Source organism: Malaclemys terrapin, chromosome 15 (assembly GCF_027887155.1).
Source record: "Malaclemys terrapin pileata isolate rMalTer1 chromosome 15, rMalTer1.hap1, whole genome shotgun sequence".
Classification (NCBI taxonomy): domain Eukaryota; kingdom Metazoa; phylum Chordata; order Testudines; family Emydidae; genus Malaclemys; species Malaclemys terrapin.
This window is the reverse complement of record NC_071519.1, coordinates 19,866,693-19,886,928: the sequence shown is the minus strand read 5'-3', so window position 1 is coordinate 19,886,928 and position 20,236 is coordinate 19,866,693. Positions and strand designations below refer to the sequence as shown.

At 49.5% G+C, this 20,236-nt stretch overlaps 1 protein-coding gene across 1 annotated transcript in view; it reads left to right on the top strand.

Moving 5' to 3' along the window:
• KIRREL3 (kirre like nephrin family adhesion molecule 3) overlaps positions 1-20,236 on the top strand; it is a 709,139-nt gene that overhangs the window by 520,264 nt on the left and 168,639 nt on the right. The window contains exons 5-6 of the mRNA XM_054005253.1: positions 4,052-4,209; positions 12,161-12,311. Coding sequence (XP_053861228.1) covers positions 4,052-4,209; positions 12,161-12,311 — 309 coding nt within the window. The remainder of the gene's footprint in view (positions 1-4,051; positions 4,210-12,160; positions 12,312-20,236) is intronic.

Genomic DNA, 20,236 nt, shown 5'->3' with positions numbered 1-20,236 from the left:
AAGTTGCTGCCGTGCCACAGCCAGACAGGAGGGGCGTGTTGGCAGGAGCAACTTGGCCACAGTAACCAATTCTGAGGTGTTGGGGAGCATGTTGGGGACCTTAGCCCCGTGGTAGAGAAGCCAGCAAAGACTGCTGAGTACCTTCTTCTCAGCCCAAACGTACAGGAACCCCAGGCGCCGAAGCAGAGACGCCCGTGTGGGTGTCAGACAGGGCTCAGTCCGCTTCAAACGTTCGCGGTCACATTGTTCAACTGGTGCCCACTAGCTCCCAGAGTGGGTCATAGCTACCCCCCCCCCCCCAGCACAGTGAGCTCCCCTGTGTAACTGAGCAGCTTCCCTGCAACAGCATCTGCTCCCCAAGGCAGGGAGGTGGGGATGGCATTCACCGTCCACTCTGCCTGTCCAGTGGAGAAGGAATCTCACGTTCCACCTTCCCTCCAGTCATCTGCCTGGGTGAGGCAATGACTCCATTTCCTGTCTGTCTATTGATGGATCTGCCATCACCGGGGCATCTGAACACCTTTCTGTCTTGTTCTAAATAAATCTTCTACTTGGGCCCAGGGAACAGCACAACCCTCCCCACCCCCACCACGCACACGCTCCCATCCTCAAGCTCTGCCTGTCATAAGGGATTTCAAGCCAAATCCAAGTGCCATCTGAAATCTAGTGGGGTCCATTTGCAATGAGAGGGCATTCAGTGCTCTTTGTGGCATGAGATGCCTTTCCGATAAGCCCTGCTAGATGTCAGTTTGGAGCTGGGCAAAAGTGCTGGATTAGCAGCCGTGGAGAGCAAAGAACTCTGGTTATCTCCCCAGAGCAGGTCCAGGACATGGCGCACCTGGTCGATGCACCCAATACCTGAGCTGAAAGCCGTAAAACGCTATCTCACCCCCACACATGCGAGAGAGAGGGCAGTTCAGGATCGCTGGCCCATTCAGTTCTTGACCTCTGGGCTGAAATCTCCAATTAGTGCCAATGTGCTGGTGGTGTTGGGAGATGCAGAGCTGGCCTGAGCCCCATGACGCTCGTGTCACTGCAGCCAGCAGATGGGAACAACCTCCAGCTCCTCCCTGTCTGCCTCTGCCCAGTTTCCATCTATGCTCAGAGAGGATTCCCAGCTCCAGAAATGGACGAATCCCTGTTGTGTGTGATACAGAGCTAGGCTGGGGCCCCTAATGAGAGGCACCCCTCGTAGCAGGCTGTCAGGCTATGACAGCTTGATTGATGGGAATTTCAAAGGAAGGCTGAGATCTGAAACGTCTCCTTGACACCCACAGCAAAATCTTTCTTCAGAGGGAGATACTTGAAAAAAACCCTTCAAATGAATGCCAAATGAGGGCGTCTCCTTCTGGCTGTGTGGGACCTGGCAACCCGATGCGTAACGAGAGGCAGAGAAGAGGCGGCAGTAACTTTGTCACATTAAAGTGATAGAGAAACCATAAATACAGTACCACTCCCCTTCCCCGTGACTGGACTCTGCTCAGTGCTGCCTGCATCCACTTCCCCGCCTGAAATTCATTTGCCAGCATGATGTAAATTTTGTTTTGATTAGTCCAGCCGTGCTGTGTGATCTACAGCTGCTTACGCTATAAGCCCCATTCTCCTAGCAGCTTTCTGCACATAGGGAAAAGTCTTTAGGATGGCACAGGACCCACCTCAGTCCTGGCACAAATGGCTGTGCCCCTCGTTGATGTTTATGGGAATTGCGCCTGCTCACGCCACTGTCCGATCAGGACCATGATGTCTGGCGATCTGCGTGGAGGCTATTTGGCAAGTTTCTGGCTGAGGAGGAGCCAGCGCAAATCACTTTATACGCCCCTGCCTCCCCATACCCCAGTGCAGCAGGTTAGTTTGCAGAAAGGAAGGATGTCCCAGGAGTTAAGGCAGCAGCCTAGAACTTGGCAAGCTGCGTTCAAGTTCCTGATCTGGTGCAAACTTCCTGTTTGACCTTTGTCAAGTCACTTAGTCACTCTGTGCCTCAGTTTCCCACCTGTAAACAGGGATAACAGCACTTCCCTGTCTCACAGGGGCATGTGAGGAGACATACATAGAAGACTGTGAGGTACTTGAGTACTAGGTTAATGGAGGCCTTCAGGTGCTTTAGATAGAACATACTTCTTGCTATAAACAGTCTATAACCAAATCCCCATATTCCAGCCCTCTCAATCTGTGGGGCATTTGAAATCTGAATGTAGAGATGAATTTTGCAGACCCCTGTCCATCACTCTAATGGGCTGAACCAAAACACCAGTTCTGAACACTCACTACATACTTTGCAGTGCTTAAAATCCACATCCAGATTAGCCCCTGGCTACTAGATACCATGGCGCTGAGTGAAGTATAAACACCCAGAAGTGTGAAGCGATCTTAATTTTGTGCCATGAGAAAAGTTACTCCGTGTACTGGCACTGGAGGCTAGGGGGACACAGTCTTAGACAGCTGGTATGAACTCCTGTGGACCCGATCCTCAATGGGTGTAAATTGATGTAGTTCCATTGACTTTGACAAAGTAACATTGATTCATACCATATCAACTGAGGATCTCATCCCTGCTCAGACAGAAATATTGGGCCAGATGAATTTCTGGCCCATCTCCACTGACTGCAGTGAATTTGCAGCTAGGGATGAATTTGTCCCATAGTCTGATTATAAGAAGTCATTTCTCCTTGTCAGTGTGTAAAATGGACTGAAATTGTGTCTGCTCGCTGCTCTTGTCTGTTCTATTAGACCGAGCACCTTGCATTGCTTCACTCGTATCGCTCTTGAATGCAGTACGCTAGATTGCATGACAGTTCTTTCCCTGGGGCCCTCATAAAATGAGCGTTGTGTGTCTCACTAGGTGAGTGCAGTCAGCAATATCATAAATAAATAAATGGGGAAAACATGTTGGTGTTGGTTCCAACATTTTGAGCCATTTGAGGCACGGTTGTTAATAAAGGTTTCAACACAGCCCCTCTTCTCTGCCAAATCCCCTCGTGACCGCTTAAACTCCGGCAAGTACCCCAGACCCATTGTGATCTAGCAAACCAATCTCAGGTGCAAATAGCCATCTCTTCCCTGGGATCACACAGCTGTTATTCCAAATTTCAAGTGGATGAGCCTCCGTAAACCTTTAACAGTTAACATATTAGCCATTTCCAAGCACATGCCTCCCTCTCTGTTTGGCTGCGAAGACCTCAAGCTTCCAGGATAGAAGTCTCTGGGAAGTTAAAATAGTTGTTTATATAAAAACTAGACACTGTTACTGCATACACTCACCAAGCCCCAGATCCCCACAGCATCAGGTGCTCTGCAACCCCCTCCCTCCCTTCCCACCCCCTTCCTGGAGGCTGGGCATTAATCAGGCTTTTAAAGATAAGTTAAGGGGGAAAAGACTCCACATTTGCCAGCACAGCGCTGGGTTTTCAGTGGCCAGTCCTTCGGGTCTCACATCTTGTTCTTTCTAGGTCATGCTTCTAAACTGCCCTTCATGCGTTTAAAAGTCACCTGAGTGTGGTATGTCTAGTTCTGGAAGTGGTATGTCTTTGTTTTCTGTGTGCTGCCCTTTCAATTTCTAAGAACTCTTTCTGCAGGCAGAGGTTAGCAGCCATTTTGTTCCCAGAGTTGTTGCAGACTGTTACCAAGGAGAAGCACACACTGTGCTCTCTCCTTTCTTGTTAGACTGAAAGTGCATGTGCTGCTCTTTTGTTTTGTAGCATAAGGTCATGGACTTATCCAAGCAACCTCATAGACCTTTGTCATTCTTTCTTGTTTTATCTCTGTCTCCCTCCTTTCTGAGTTGCCTTCATCCCAGCCTCTTTCCTTCTGGCTCCTGTTTTGTATGAGAGCCTTCTCCTCTGCTATCTCACGCTTTCCTGCATCTCACCATGCAATCAATTCTTCATCTCATTTCAAATCTCCACTTAAAACTTATCCATTGTCTCCTTTGTCTATGCCTCTTAAATATCAGTCTGCCGGTGCTGACAGTCTGCAGGCACAGACTTTGCAAGCAAAGGGTAGCTTGGCTGAAGCTTATAAACTGCATTCTTTCTCCTGTCTGATTTCTTTGCAGTTCCTCCAGATGACCCAGTAATTACTGGGGGCCCGGTCATTAGCCTGAGAGCTGGGGATCCCCTGAACCTGACCTGCCATGCCGACAATGCCAAACCAGCAGCCTCCATCATCTGGATGCGGAATGGAGAAGTGATAAACGGAGCCACCTACTCCAAGGTCAGGCGGGGTGAAGTTTGGGAGGGTGCTGGGGACGTGGAACTGCTCTTTTGCTCGCCTCGCAGAGGTGTCCAGAGTGGAACTGTGGCTCTTCTTATGCATCAGGGCCATATCCTCACCTGGTGTCAATTGGCATACCCCCATTGACTCCGTGGTGCTGTGTTGACTTACACCAGCAGATGATCTGGCCCCAAGTTTCTCGGTGCTCTGCCCTTAGGCTGACTTAGACTTACCCAGTTATTAACGTGTGACCTTACATGTCATCTCTGAACATGGCTTACTGGAGTGAACGCAACTGCCCTGCCAAGGGGCCAGCGGGGAGGAGTGGGGCAAGAAAAGCAGCTGTCAGAAGGGTGTAAGAAGCTGCAACAGTCGAGGGTGGGCTCAGCTCTGAATTTGACTTATTGGCTACCTCCAGCCCAGAGAGCTCCGTGCTCTGCCTCTCAGCAATGCTGAGCAGGTCATCCATTCTATGTGCTCCTCACCAGGTATCGAAAAGCACAGTTCTGGCCTCAGGGCTGCATCAGAGAGAGATTGTGTTCCGATAGGTGGCGACCTTCCACTGGCACATTTGCACTTCCCTAAGGACAACTCAGGCTGAAATCGGTGGGAGTTAGGCGCCTGTATAGCTTTGGGGATTGGGCCACTGTGCTTTTAGATACCTGGTGAGGAGCACATCGAATGGATGACCTGCTCAGCACTGCTCTGGGTCCAAACTGGCTAGAACAGATCTCTCTCTCAGTGATGATAAGAAGCTGGTTGGCAGGGCAATTTGGAGGAAATGAGTCTCTCGGGAGGGAAAGGGATTGTCTCTCTTGTGGCCTGAATAGCACATCAAATTGAACAAGTTCATCAGCAACCTTTGGCAAGCGGAGAACAAAAGGTTCTTCTCTTAGCAGTTATGCTGGTGACACTGTGAGCCGTGGCTTGGAATTATTGTACGCTTGGATTGACAAGATTTCACTAAGAAGTGAAACAGAGAAAGGGTGGTTCTAGGTGGCTGAATGCAGCTCCAGGAGCCCAGAGGTGTGGGGTTCTACTTTCAGCTCTGTCCTTTGTTCCATGGGGTAGTTTGTGGCACCTAGTCCCAGGTTCCTGATCTCTAAAATGGGGTGACCGTAAATACCTACAGCTCTGTGTGGGGATGGTTTGTATTAGTTAAAATGACTTGAAGATGTAGGAAAGTGCTCAGTGTTAGTGCAACTTGGTTCTGAAACATGGCTCATATGTTTGAACAGCTTTTACTGCATTAATATAGAATCAAGGGGTCAGAAGGGACCGCACAGGTCATCTGGTCTAACCCCCTGCCAAGCTGCAGGATTTATTGTGTCTAACCCATCCAAGGTTGTGGTCTGTGGTAACTTCGCTAGTCATCCAGTCACGTGTTGTTTTTTGTGAGAAGACTAAAGCAAAGTAGGCATTGAGCAGCTCTGCCTTCCTATCCTCTTCTGTTCCCAGCTCACGTTCTGCATTGAGCAGCAGACCCACACCATCCTTGATCTTTCTCTTTTTGTCTAACATATATTTGTACAACCCCTTCCTGTTGTCTCTAACATTCCTTGGCAGTTCTTTGCTTTGGCTTTCCTGATTTTTGTCCCCACATTCTTTCGTTATTCCCATGTATGCTTCTTTGGAGACATGCCCCTCCTTCCATTTCTTGCATGTATCCCTTTTGGTTTTTAGATAGCTGAAAAGCTCCGAGTGCAGCCGCATTGGCCTCCTGTGGTTCTTATATTTCCTCTGCGTTGGAAAGGTACAGAGCCAAACTCAACCCTGGTGCAATTCAGGAGTCGCCTCAGGGATCACTGTGCTGCCTATACCTATAGGTATCTCTTCTCCCGAGACCAAATTATTTTACTATTTATTTTACTGTTTCACTTCATTGTGGCGCACCAGTAATGACTCCACAGTTAAGCCTACAAAACAATTATTTTTCCATTATAAGCCCGTTTTTAAAGTCCTTCTAGCTCCCTAGACAAAGCTGATTTCCAGCTGAATTTGCTCATGCCTATTCTCTAGGAAAAAGCTCTTGCATCCCAGTGGCATGATTGTGTGGAAAGACAAGTCTGGGGTTTGGGGCCCTGTCCATTGATTTCAGTGGGATCTGGCCTGAAGTCATGATGCTCTTGATCAGTAAAAGGAGCCATCAGGTTCAGGTCCATGCTCAGAACCTGCCATCTCACAGCAGCCACCATTTCAACTGCATAGCTGAAGACTTTGTCTTGATTATGAGCTCTGCCATTGGCCACCAGTTTGGATGCAATAGAGTGTGCTGTAACTGGGTGTAACTCTTGTCCCAACTAGAATCTCCCTTCAATCTTGTAATAGTTTGCTAGGCTTTGAGACTGGGCTTTGTGAAATACAATTTGGAAAGTTTCTTTCCATCGCTCTTGCCTGGTTTGATCTAGAAGAGCTCTACTTTTTCAATAACCTGCTTGTTCTTGGTGGATTTAGATTCCTGGTATAGTCTGGTTGCATCAGATGACCATTGAGGAATGAATTGTTGATTAAATCCCCGAGTATAGTTATTGTTTTTTTGCAGTGGCTAGAGCTTTAAGGCAAAAAACTTCATAGATGGGACTGATGCTTCAGACATACAGAAGCTGCAGGTTGATTGTCGACGCCCCTCCTATAGCCTTCCTCCGTCTTGATGACGGGAGTAGATAGACACACATGCCTTTTTGGCTGGTTGGAGCAAGTCCAAGGTGAAAAAATAAGTATAGCTACATTTCTAAATGAAAAGTCAAAACGTTTTGTTTCAAAATGGTTGAAATGAACTCTTATGACTTTTCCTCAGGGGAAAAAATAATTTTGTTTTTGGCCAAAACAAATTGCCAAATTCAACACGAATTTGCAGATTGTTTCAGTACTTAAAAAAATGCATTTTTCAGTGAGTTTACTATTTGCTGAAAAAAAATTCACCCAGCTCTGCTACTGAGTCAGCACTACTGCGACATCACCTGACAATGTGTCGTAGAGCAGGGAGCTATTCCAGAAGGGATCTTAGAGCCCAGGCAGTAGGGTGACCAGATGTCCCGATTTTATAGGGACAGTCCTGATTTTTGGGTCTTTTTCTTATATAGGCTCCTATTACCCCACCCCACCCCCTGTCCCGATTTTTCACCCTTGCTGTCTGGTCACCCTACTGGGCAGAAAACTGTCACTGCTGCCCTTCCTAGGAAACAGCTGGGATGTAGAACATGCCATGGTGTCTGGGGTCCCCTGAGAAGCTGGTTCTGCTGCTTCCTTCTCTCCATCATCCCCCTAGTCACTGTCTTGCCCAAAGTGATGGCTCCCAGGCCAATACAAGATGCTGGCTCTAGCAATAGGTAACAAGGAGCCAAAAGCCGAGGGGTCCATGACCCACTAAATTCCATCACAGAGGGCAGTGTCAGCAGCAAGGCAAGGCGTTGCCTGGGCCATGGGAGTGATGAACTCCTTTGGGTCCTGTTGCCCAACTGTCCTGCAGAGCAACCCAACCAAGGCCAGGAGAAACCAGATCAGGGGACTGATTCTACTGGAGTCTCTTGGGATCTCGGTAGGGATAGTGAGGACAGTCACCAGAGGGCCAGTTCTGGAGTGTGCGCTGGGGCACGGCCTGTCAGGATGGTAGTGGTGGACCTCGCCCCGACACAAGCAGAGAGTCTCAGACGAGCGGGAAGGCAGCAATGTCAGGCGATGCTGTCAGGGTTCACAGCCAGCGTGCAGTCTGTGGGAGAGAACAGCCTGCCATGCAAGCTGAGGTAGTGGGGATGCTACAGAGAGCTAGATGAGGTGGGGAGAGGTGTCCAATGCTGGTGGTGAAAGCAGGGCTTAGATACCACAAGGAGATGCCCCATGTAAACCTGAGAGAGATCATAGAATATCAGGGTTGGAAGGGACCTCAGGAGGTCATCTAGGCCAATCCCTTGCTCAAAGCAGGACCAACCCCAACTAAATCATCCCAGCCAGGGCTTTGTCAAGCCTGACCTTAAAAACCTCTAAGAAAGGAGATTCCACCACCTCCCTAAGTAACCCATTCCAGTGCTCCACCACCCTCCTAGTGAAAAAGTTTTTCCTAATATCCAACCTAAACCTCCCCCACTGCAACTTGAGACCATTACTCCTTGTTCTGTCATCTGGTACCGCTGAGAACAGTCTGGATCCATCCTCTTTGGAACCCCCTTTCAGGTAGTTGAAAGCAGCTATCAAATCCCCCCTCATTCTTTTCTTCTGCAGACTAAACAATCTCAGTTCCCTCAGCCTCTCCTCATAAGTCATGGTCTCCAGCCCTCTAATCATTTTTGTTGCCCTCCGCTGGACTCGTTCCAATATTTCCACATCCTTCTCGTGTGGGGCCCAAAACTGGACACAGTACTCCAGATGAGGCCTCACTAATGTCAAATAGAGGGTAATGATCACGTCCCTCAATCTGCTGGCAATGCCCCTACTTATACAGCCCAAAATGCCGTTAGTCTTCTTCGCAACAAGGGCACACTGTTGACTCATATCCAGCTTCTCATCCACTGTAATCCCCAGGTCCTTTTCTGCAGAACTGCTGCCTAGCCATTCAGTCCCTAGTCTGTAGCAGTGCACGGGATTATTCTGTCCTAAGTGCACGACTCTGCACTTGTCCTTGTTGAACCTCATCAGATTTCTTTTTGCCCAATCCTCTAATTTGTCTAGGTCCCTCTGTATCCTATCCCTACCCTCCAGCGTATCTACCACTCCTCCCAAACTTGCTGAGGGTGCAGTCCACGCCATCCTCCAGATCATTAATGAAGATATTGAACAAAACCAGCCCCAGGACCGACCCTTGGGGCACTCCGCTTGATACCGGCTGTCAACGAGACATGGAGCCATTGATCACTACCTGTTGAGCCCAACCTTCTATCCAGCTTTCTATCCACCTTATAGTCCATTCATCCAGCCCATATTTTTTTAACTTGCTGGCAAGAATACTGTGGGAAGATGGAGAGAAGTGTGTGTATTTGGGGGTATTTCTGTAAGAAACCAACCAGAGCCTAAACCGACCAGCCCTGGAGGGGGAGGGGAGAGATGTACCTGCCTGGAAGGGCACTGGGAAGGCGAGGTTTACAGGTGTGTGACAGACAGGGGTTGTTTGGAAGCTCTTGGGCAGCTCCAGGGAGCGTTGGCCGGATGGAAAACAAATTTGCGAGACCGTGAACCATCATCCGATTGCAGCCCCTAGGGAGATGTCTCCCCTGTGCCCAGCTGCCTCCATCCTTACCTGTAGCTCCCCCCAGATGAGCCAGCCTGGCCCCGCAGGCCATCTGGCGGCTACTGGAGAAGGCAGCATCTGATTTGCATCGGGATTATGACCTTTCTGTCCCTAGCTGCCATCTGATTTGCCTGCAGTGTCTCAGAAGGATTCCTGCTTTATTGCACCCAAATCCTGAGACATTTCATTTCCCCTGCCGGCAGCAGTCTCCGGCAAGGAGCAAGCAGGCTGTTGTGCACCACAGCTGTGAAGGGTTAACCTGTCAGCAACATATGCATCTGAGCAAGGACAAATCCAAGATCCCCATAACTCCCTACACATCCTCGTCCAGCCCCCATGGTAATATGACTCCCCGGATTAGCGCTGCTTCACTCTCCCTCTTGCAACGTGCCACCCAGACTGAGCAAAAAACAAAATCAAACCCACAGCTGCCCCTTCCTGCCCCTGCTTCCCAGGATGCCACGCGACAGCCGGCGCTAATTAAAACCTGAAAGAACTGACCTCGCTCTGCACCAATTTGGGTGAAATTAATTAAAATCTAGGCCATTAACATGTAATCGTTTGTAACTAATTGCAATCGCTCCAAATCTTCTTCTCCGCCATGGACTGGGTCAGTCCCAGTGCTTGGGAAAAGAGAGTTAAGCCCTCTCCATTTCAGACCCGCCAATTGCTGTGGCAGGGAAGGAATATCAGCCCTTTTTCAAATATGTCTGTGTTTGTGTTTGTATTAATTCCAAAGCCCAAGCGCTCACGCTGCATACAAAGTGCGGCCCCATTTCAAATAAGATGCTGAGACTCCCAATGCATCTTAAGCAGCTGGCATGGAAGGTCTTGGAGGAAGAGGACTGTTGTACTGGGGATGCATCATGCAAGGGTCTTTCCATGCCAGATAGGGCCAGGTGGTGCCTTCAGCCCTGTGGCAATGTCACCAGCTCTCATGATTTTATTACAAGTCTTGCGATATTTGGTGTTTTTCTTAAGGCCCCAGCTCCTGGAGTCAGGTTTCTAGCATTCCCGGTTGCAAAGGCTTGAAACCATGACGTAAGTGTATTCTAAAGGTTCAGAATCCAGAAGGCAAATAAAAGAACTGAACATTTATTATTTTTGTAAAACCTCCTGATTTTTACGTCAATCGCACGATTTTCTGGAGGCCTGACTCGTGATTTTTGAACGGTTTGGTTGGCAATGCTGCTGGAGGGCTGTAAATCGGATCCACCCAGCAGGAGATTTCCACGCGCTACGCCAAGTTCCTTTCACAAAGACCTTCCTCCCTGCCCACGAACGGGCAGATCTGAAGGTTGGGCCTGTGTGCGACATGGGATAACAGCAGCATTGGAGTGGAGCGTCATCAGCTGCCTCACTAGCTCCTCTGATGGCCTCACCTGCTTCTTGGGGGTGATCAAGAGGAAGGTTATACATTATCACTCCTTATACAGTGCCAGAGGAGGGCAAGGAGAAAGAAAAGCCACAGGTATGCCTTGTGCCATGCCAGGGCGTAGAGCTAGATACAGAGCTTGATCCTCCATTGCCCTGCAGCTTGGGTCACTATTTGCACCAGTGCAAAGTGGGTGTGTAACACTAGCAAATCAGAGTGGTTCCGATTTACACCCAGGGGCGTGGCACGGGAGTGCCACCGCTGCTGGTGGCTTCAACCCTTTCCGAACACATCGTCCACTGCAGCACTCACAAGGCAGCTCATTAATGGCTTTTTAATATTCTCTCTCATGGCATGCATTACCTGTCTGATTAGCCCATATTAGAGGTTCAGAATGAAAGCAACCTCAGTAATAATGATTAACACAAGCATTAGTTCTCTTGCTGGCTAGTGAGGTGGTGTGATTTCCCCCCTGTAGAAATTCAGAGATGGATTCACAAAGGGCTGATTCTCCACAGGCTACAGAGTGAGCCCCAGGGAGACCCAAAAATAGAACCCAGGAGTCCTCAGGCCTGATTCTGACTTGAATGATGTTATGCCTGGGATGGGTTTGGCCACTGGCCCTCTGCTCCGAGCACCAGATCACACTGCTTTCTTCTTTCCTTCGCTCTAAGCAAACTTCACTGGAGGCAGAATTGCAGTTTGCACAGTGCAATGCATTGCAGCGATTGGTGACTTTATGCTGCTTCTCTGGGAATCATATGGTCCCTTGTAGTCTTCAGGGCCTGATCCCGCACTGCCCGGCAGCATATGTGCTCATTTCCTGTTGTGCAAAGTGGGTGTGAAATGCTACTGGATTGGCATGGCAGCATCTCACACTTGCTTGGCACAAGTGTGCAAGGTGACACAAGGAGCAAGAAGCAGGCCACCGGCTGGGAAACCCCTGATGGCTGCAAGGTCTGTTCAATTGACAATACAAACGTCTCCCTGCCTAGGTTGGTGAGTGGGATGAATTTCACCAGAGCTGTCATCCTCGGGTGCAAGGCACTGCATGGTTTCAAAGGAGCCTATCGGAGTTAAGCACCCAACTCCCATTGAAATTCATTGGAATTTGTGCACCTAACCCCCATTAGCTCCTTTGCAAACCCCATAGGAATTGCTGTCTTTTAGATTGTAAGCTTTTCAGGCAAGGACTGTCTACCGCTCTGTCTCTCTGTACAGTGCCTACCACTACCACAACCTGGCTTCATGCTTGTTGGTCCCTAAGCTCTAACATAATAAACACAGCTAAGAGTAAAGAATGTATTGCCCCTTTCAGGAGTAAGCGAGTTTTGTCCCTGCTTCTACCCCTGCAGACGCTTCTCCGAGATGGCAAGAGGGAGAGCATCGTGAGCACTCTTTTTATCGGCCCCTCCGACATCGAGAATGGGCAGAACATCGTCTGCCGGGCCACCAACAAAGCCATTCCCAGCGGGAAGGAGACATCCGTCACCATCGACATACAGCGTGAGTGTTTGTCCGGCCGGTCCAGCTATGTGTATTTCTAATGCTGCGCTGCCCTGGGGATTCCCTGGTTCCTGAATGACTGAGTTTGGCTTGAGTGGGGCCCTAAGTGCAAAGTTCTGAACCAGATCAGGCTCTGAATTTGGGGTTTGGCTCCAGCCTATCTCTGTATTTGCAGTCGTACGAGTAGCCAGTGGTGGTCAGTTCAGGGCGCTGATCTGACACAGCACTCAGAAGTCCGGACATCTCCCCGGAACTTCTCCAGTCTCTTGAAAATCCTTGGGGCTGCAAAACTGATCTGAATGTTCCATGTAGACAGGCTGTCTCCTGAGAGCGGGGATCCCAGGCTAGATCCCACCAGAAGGGCCGTTCTCAGGGTATCCTGAGATTTTCTCAGAACCAACAACCGCAGAAGCAGCAAGAAAGTGAACCAAATAAAGGGGGGTGGGGGAGTACCTTGACTTGCTGAGATTCAGCTTGAGAGCAGAGATTCTGATTCTACACAAACTGCTCAGCCTGTCCCTAGCTGCGGGAGTACCTAGGTCTCCATGCGTATGCCCTCCATAGTCTGTTTGTAGTGTCACCAGCAACCATGCCAATTATGATGGTGGTATTGTTGACTGGACACCTGTCTGAGGCCACCGACCTATTACATGTAAGGCACAGGTGATAGAAGCAGGTTCATTCACCAGTGATACAACATGATCTGGATTCGAACCCATGACTTAGAGGCTAAAGGCTCTGTACGTGGATTTAGAGAAGCATCCGGGCCATCGTTGCTTATAGTTTAAAGGGTTAGAAAACCTGTCTTCTTATAATAGTCTAGGACAGAGGTGGACAAACTACGGCCCAGGGGGCCGCATCCAGCCCTCCAGATGTTTTAATGCGGTCCTTGAGCTCCCGCCGGGGAGCAGGGTCCGGGGCTTGTTCTGCTCCAGCACTCCAGCCGGGGAGCAGGGTCGGGGGCTTGCCACGTTCCACGTGGCTCCTGGAAGCAGTGGCATGTCCCCCCTCCAGCTCCTACAGGTAGGGGCAGCCAGGGGGCTCTGCATGCTGCCCCCACCCCAAGCACCGACCCCACAGCTCCCATAGGCTGGGAAATGTGGCCAATGGGAGCTGCAGGGGCAGCACTTGCGGACTGGGCAGCATGCTGAGCTGTCTGGCCGCACCTCCATGTAGGAGCTGGAGGGGGGACATGCTGCTGCTGCTTCTGGGAGCTGCTTGAGGTAAGCACCACCCAGAGTCTGCACCTGATCCCCTCCCAACCCCCGCCCCGCCCTGATCCACCTTCCGCCCTCCGAATCTCTTAGTCCCAGCCTAGATAATTAGGGTTACCATATTTTGAGCCTCCAAAAGGAGGACACTCCAGGGGACCCCGCCCCAGCCCTGCCCACACCCCAACTCCGCCCCTTCCCCAAAGTCCCCGCCCCAACTCCGCCCCCTCCCCTGCTTCCTGCGAACATTTGATTCGCGGGAAGCCTGAAGCAGGTAAGCGGGAGTGTGGGGGGAGGAGGCGCGGCCCAGGCTGGCCCCCCCGGCATTTCCAGCCTGGGTCGGCTCGGGCCAAGCACCCCCGGCCCGCCCAGCACTGCCGGTCCCCGGACCCCCAGCCGAGCACCCCCCAGCCCCGCCGGCCCCCCGCCCCGCTCAGCACCCCCCCCCCGGCCAAGCACCCCCCGGCCCGCTCAGCACCCCCCCCGGACCCCGGACCCCCGGCCGAGCGCCCCCCCCGGTCCCACCGGCCCTCGGTGCCCCCGGCGCTCGGCCCCGCCGGCCCTCGGCCCCGCTTGCGCTCGGCGCCCCCAGTCCCCGGCCCCGCTGGCCCTGGCCCCCCGGTCCCCGGCCCCACCAGCGCTCGGCCCCGCCGGCCCCCGGCGCTCGGTGCCCCCGGTCCCCGGAACCCCCGGCGCTCGGCCCCACCGGCCCCCGGCCCCACTGGCGCTCGGCGCCCCCGACCCCCCTGGTCCCCAGCCCCGCTGGCGCTCTGTGCCCCCGGCACCCCCGGCCCCGCTGGCCCCCGGCGCTCGGCGCCCCCGGTCCCCGGCCCAGCACTGCCGCCCGCATGTCCCAATTTTCCCGGACATGTCCGGCTTTTTGGGATTTCCCCCCGGACGGGGATTTGGAGCCCAAAAAGCCGGACATGTCCGGGAAAATCTGGATGTATGGTAACCCTATAGATAATCCTTCCACACCCCAACTGCCAATTTCGTGAGCATTCATAGCCCGCCATACCATTTCCATACCCAGTTGTGGCCCTCGGACCAAAAAGTTTGCCCACCCCTGGTCTAGGAGCTCAACTTATTTAGCTTAACAAAGAGAAGGTTAAAGGGTGACTTGATCAATCTGTAAGTACCTACATGGGGAACAAATACTTAATAATGGGCTCTTCAATCTATCAGAGAAGGGTTTAACATGATCCAATGGTTGGAAGTTGAAGCTAGACAAATTGAGACTTGAATTTTTACACCTTATTTCCAGAGTGAGAGTGATCAACCATTGGAACAATTTACTATAATACCTATCCCCATGACGGAGTGACCTAGCCCACAACACAGAACTTCTGAAGCCATGTCTATGATTCCCCCACCTACAGCTTTTTAAAGGCTTGCAAAAATATCCCAGTCTCATTCAGTCCCAGTCTAATGTGGCTTGTTTAAAACTCCAGCTGATGCGAACAGGCACATGCAGAGAACAAGACTGGCCAAACTTTATATAGATCCCCTAAGTATAGATTTCAGTCTGGGAGAATGCAGCTATCTGAGATGCACCCACCCTAACTCCCTTTCACTATCAGCTGCTGTCAGGCTCCGGCTGGCCCCTCCCCCAGCCCCACTTCATCTGCACACACAATTCTTGCAGCTGCATTTGCCAACAATTTGCAATTGCAGGGTGTTAAGTGTTAGGCTGCCAGCTGCTTTCCAGAGTCCAATTAAAACTAGCTGAGCAAAGTTGAGTGCAGCAGAAAATTCTCCATTTAAGACTCCCGGCTTTTGTTCTGGAAGATTAACAGGTTCTTGGGTCGCTCTGTAGTATGTCCTGACAGAATCGGTGAGATCAGATGAGATAATGGCACGGGTTATTTCACAGATAGCAATCGGCTACAACAGTTGCACATGCACACCCCACACACACACACACACTAATAACAACAGAAAGCCAGATACATCATTAGACTGCGCCGTATAGAACGGGGCAGGCAACGTGATCTGAATCCCTGAGCATGGTGGAATCCATTTCAAAAGGGAGAGACCCAATAAAGAAGACCAATTTCTACTCCAAACCATTATATACACCATGCTGTGAAAGTAATAATAATAATATCCTATCCAGCCATTAAAAGAATGTTACTTTTAATGGGCTCTAATGAGGATATCAATTTAACAGCGCTGGATGGAAGATGGAGGGGTATAATAACAGCAAGACAGATTAATCAGCCTGCGCTGGGGTGAATTTCACCCCTGAAGACAGAGCGTACTCCAGCCCGTCTGCATCCCTTCAGCATGCACAGCCTGGTTCCCCATTGCCTTACGCTCTGAGAGATGGATTTTCCACTTGTCTACATTCACTTTCCACTGAACTTAAATTGGCTGGAGATCCCCCTGAGGAATTTTCCCTATGTAGGTATTAAGCTGCTGGAGGCGGCATAACTGCCTCCTACACCAGCTCCTTTACTGGGATAAGCAGGAGGAGGGGGCATGCCAGTAGACAAAGTGGGGCCAAGATGGGAGGGGACGTGAGGAAGCCAAACTCTACTATGCTAGGGCCTCGACTGGCTCCCTTATGGAGCTGACATCAGCAGTGGAATTTAGAGTTGTCATCCTGCTGCTCTAATGCCTGCCAGGACCAAGCGGCCCGGGACCAAGGAACCACACCTGGCTACTTGCAGCCACCTCTGGCCACTCAGATGTAGCAGGGCCTGTGTCGTCATTGAAGTCCATCTAGCTATTAAGCTACCTGCTCGCGCACACTCTCTCACTAGCTCTCCCTTTTCATTCTGTCTACCTAGCTAGCTATGCACCCAGGTACTTTATATGGCCCTCGTCATTGTGATATCTGTGCAAAGCAGATGTGAAATGCTGCCCAGTTAGAAGGGGAGTGTTGTATACCGCTGCTCGGCACTGGTGTCAGTGACTTTGCATTGTGCATGGCAGTGCAGAAGCAAGCCCTAGGAGTTAAAGTGGGCGGATACATAGTGCATAAGGCTCTGGCAGGGCTCTCTGCAATGGGGAGGGGATGTCAAATCCCTCTGTGCAGAGCTAGGACTTGGATGGTGCATGGGCTTTGGGTTCCCCGGTCAGTCTCATGTGCATGGGGGGGAGGGGGGTGCTCCAGCTGGTGCATCAGTGACAGCTATAACTAAAGTAGCATGAATGTTTCCATTTTAACCCCTTGTTTTCAATTCTCCACAATGTTCCAAACCTTTCATGTCCCAGGCTGACACTTTCCAGTTACAATCTCTGCCTGATTTCTCCCTCTCCCCCCTCCCCCGCCGGGTAGTTTGAGCAAAAAATGTCTGACCTTTTTTGAATGAGAGGACAGAAGGAAACATTCCCAGTCCCCATTATAGAAACCAAAAAATGCTTGGATCACTTTATTTAAACAGCTTCAGCATCAAAATGGCTGGGGTCTGAGAATTGAAATTTGGCTTGGAAATAGCCCGCATTGAAGAAACGTGTTGCTGGGAAAATTGGGTTTGATTTGAGTGAGTTGGAGGGTTTGGATATCCAGTTTCACATACAGGTGGTACTGTTAGCCCGATTCTCAATGACAGCAAGGCTCTTTTACAAACACCCCACCAGTCTAAAAGAGCCGTAATGTGGGTGAACCTTCCTTCCTGAGCCTTTGGACTGCCACAGCAGTGTAAAGGGGTCTTAGTGCGACTGAGAAGCAGTCTGTAGTCTGTAGCCCAGTCCATGCATGCATGGTACAATGAGCTAGGCAGCATCTCCTGCCCCACTCTGAGCTCCATCCTGCAAGGTGCTGAGTACTCTGTTCTGAAGCACCTGAGTAGTTCCATGGATTTTGATGAGTTCGGGGTCTGTGCACCCTACCCCTGGAAGAACTGAGTTTTTGCTGTCTAATGTAATGAGCATTGACCTGTGAAAAAATTGTGCACCCACCACAGAAAGTTTTCAGCATCCTGACAAGTAGAAGTCCTTGCGTTCACTGTGCATCTTGCGTGAGATTCTGTGCTGCGCCTGTTTTCCCTGGGGCAAGGCAGGGCTAAGGTGGCTTGATGCACCCTCCCAAGCCTGGGCTGCTCTAAGAGCTGGAAGGCCCCCTGGCATATCCTAAAACAGCTCTGGGAGCCTATGTGCATTGCCACAACCTGCCCAGATTGCCCTGTCAGTACTGCCCACTATCCACACAGTGTGCTGCAGACCCGCCCACAACACGTTCTCCCATCCCTAGCCCTACCCCCAGAGTGTCCCCTCCACATGGGCTTGCAAGGGGTTCCTCCACTCGAAGGGCAATCTGATGGTGGTTTTCCACAGTGCCTGCACTGGAAGAATCCTCCCCTGGCCAGTTATGGGGCTTTTAGGGCCCCTTTATACTACTCCAGTTCTTTTTACAGATGTAAAGGATCCCAGAGGGGAGGATCTCCCCAGACTATCCCGGGATGTCTAGAGAAATAAACCCATTTATAGAACTGTTTTAACCTAGACAATTCCGTTAAGAAACTACATTAAAAGAATATCACAGTTGCTGAATATCAGGGCTAAGCACTTAAAAGTCAGAAGATGCCAAAATGACCTATTCCTTGCACCCTCCCCCAACTCTGCTACCTTGTGTGTATGCCATTATGTTACCGTCTGTTCGCACGGCTCCATCGGCTTCTCAGATGGTACCATGTAATAGCAGTGGAGCTGGCTGGAGGTTTCCCGATGGAATGCTTTCCCTTTGGATTTGTCAAAAGGGAAACATTTAATGTCCATTTTGACAACATTTTGTTTGGGGTGGGGAGGAATGGAGCATTTTGATTTCCCATTTAAAAATGACTTTTCATTTCAATTTTTTTATTTTTTGTAATCGTAAAAATGTAGGACTGGAAGGGACCTCGACAGGTGTGAGGCAGAACTAAGTATTATCCAGACCATCTCTGACAGGTGTTTGTCTAACCTGCTCTTAAAAAGCTCCAATGACGGAGATTCCACAACCTCTCTAGGCAATTTATTCCAGCACTTAGCTACCCTGACATGTAGGAAGTTTTTCCTAATGTCCAACCTAAATCTCCCTTGGTGCAATTTAAGCCCATTACTATTTCTCAGTGGTTAAGGAGAACAATTTATCACCCTCCTCTTTATAACAGTCTTTTCGGTACTTGAAGACTATTACCATATCCCCCCTCTCAGTCTTCTCTTCACCAGACTAAACACATCCAATTTTCTTTCCTTGTAGGTCATGTTTTCTAAACCTTTAATCGTTTTTGTTGCTCTCCTCAGGACTTTCTTGAATTGGTCCACATATTTCCCAAAGCGTGGTGCCCAGAACTGGACACAATACTCCAGTTGAGGCCTTATCAGTGCTAAGTAGAGTGGAAGAATTACTTCTCGTGTCTTGCTTACAACACTCCTGCTAATACATTCCAGAATTATGTTTGCTTTTTTTGCAGAAGTATTACATTGTTGATTCGTATTTAGTTTGTGATCCACTATGACCCCCGGATCCCTTTCTGCAGAACTCCTTCCTAGGAAGTCATTTCCCATTTTGTATTTGTGTAATTGATTGTTCCTTCCTAAGTTTAGTATCTTGCATTTGTCCTTATTGAATTTCATCCTATTTACTTCAAACTATTTCTCCAGTTTGTCAAGATCATTTCAAATTCTAATCCTGTCCTCCTAAGCACTTGCAACCCGTCCCATCTTGGTATCATCTGCAAACTTTACTCTCTAAGTATGCTCTGTGGCATTATCCAAATAATTTATGAAGATATTGAATAGCACCAAACCCGGGACAGATCCCTGCAGGGCCACACTCAATATGCCCTTCCAGCTTGATTGTGAGCCACTGATAACTGCACTCTGAGTACACTTTTCCAACCAGTTGTGCACCCACCATATAGTAGGTTCGTCTAGGCTATATTTCTGTAGTTTGTTTATAAAAAGGTCATGTGAGACAGTATCAAAAGCCTTATTCAAGTCAAGATAGATCACATGTACTGCTTCCCTCTATCCACCAGGCTTGTTACCCTGTCAAAGAAGGATATTAGGTTGGTTTGACATGGTTTGTTCCTGACAGATCCATGTTGACTGTTACTTACCTTATTTTCTTCTAGGTACTTACATATTGATTGTTCGATTATTTGCTCCATTATCTTTCCAGGTACCAAAATTAAGCTGACTGGTCTGTAATTCCCTGGATTGTCCTTATTCCCTTTTTTATAGATAGGTCCTATATTAGCTCTTTTATCTGTCCTCTGGGATCTCTCCTGTCCTCCATGAGTTCACAAAGATAATCACTCATGGCTCAGAAATCTTTTCAGCCAGTTCTTCAAGTATTCTAGGACGTATTTCATCAGGCTCTACTGACTTGAAGACATCTGACTTGTCTAAGAAATTCTTAACTTGTTCTTTTCCTATTTTAGCCTCAGATCCTACCCCATTTACAGTGATGTTCACTGTGTTAGTCATCCATTCACCGCTAACACTTTTTTGGTGAAAACTGAAACAGAACAGGCATTTAACACTTTGACCATTGCTGTGTTTTCTGTTATTGTCTTTCCCTCCTCATTGAGCAGTGGGCCTACCCCGTCATTAGTCTTCCTCTTGCTTGTCATGTATTTGTAAAATGTTTTCTTGTTACTCTTTATGTCCCTAGCTAGTTTAATGTCATTATTTGCCTTTGCTTTTCTAATTTTGTCCCTACCTGCTTGCGTTAATTTTTTTAATATTCATCCTTCATAATTTGACCTAGTTTCCACTTTTTGT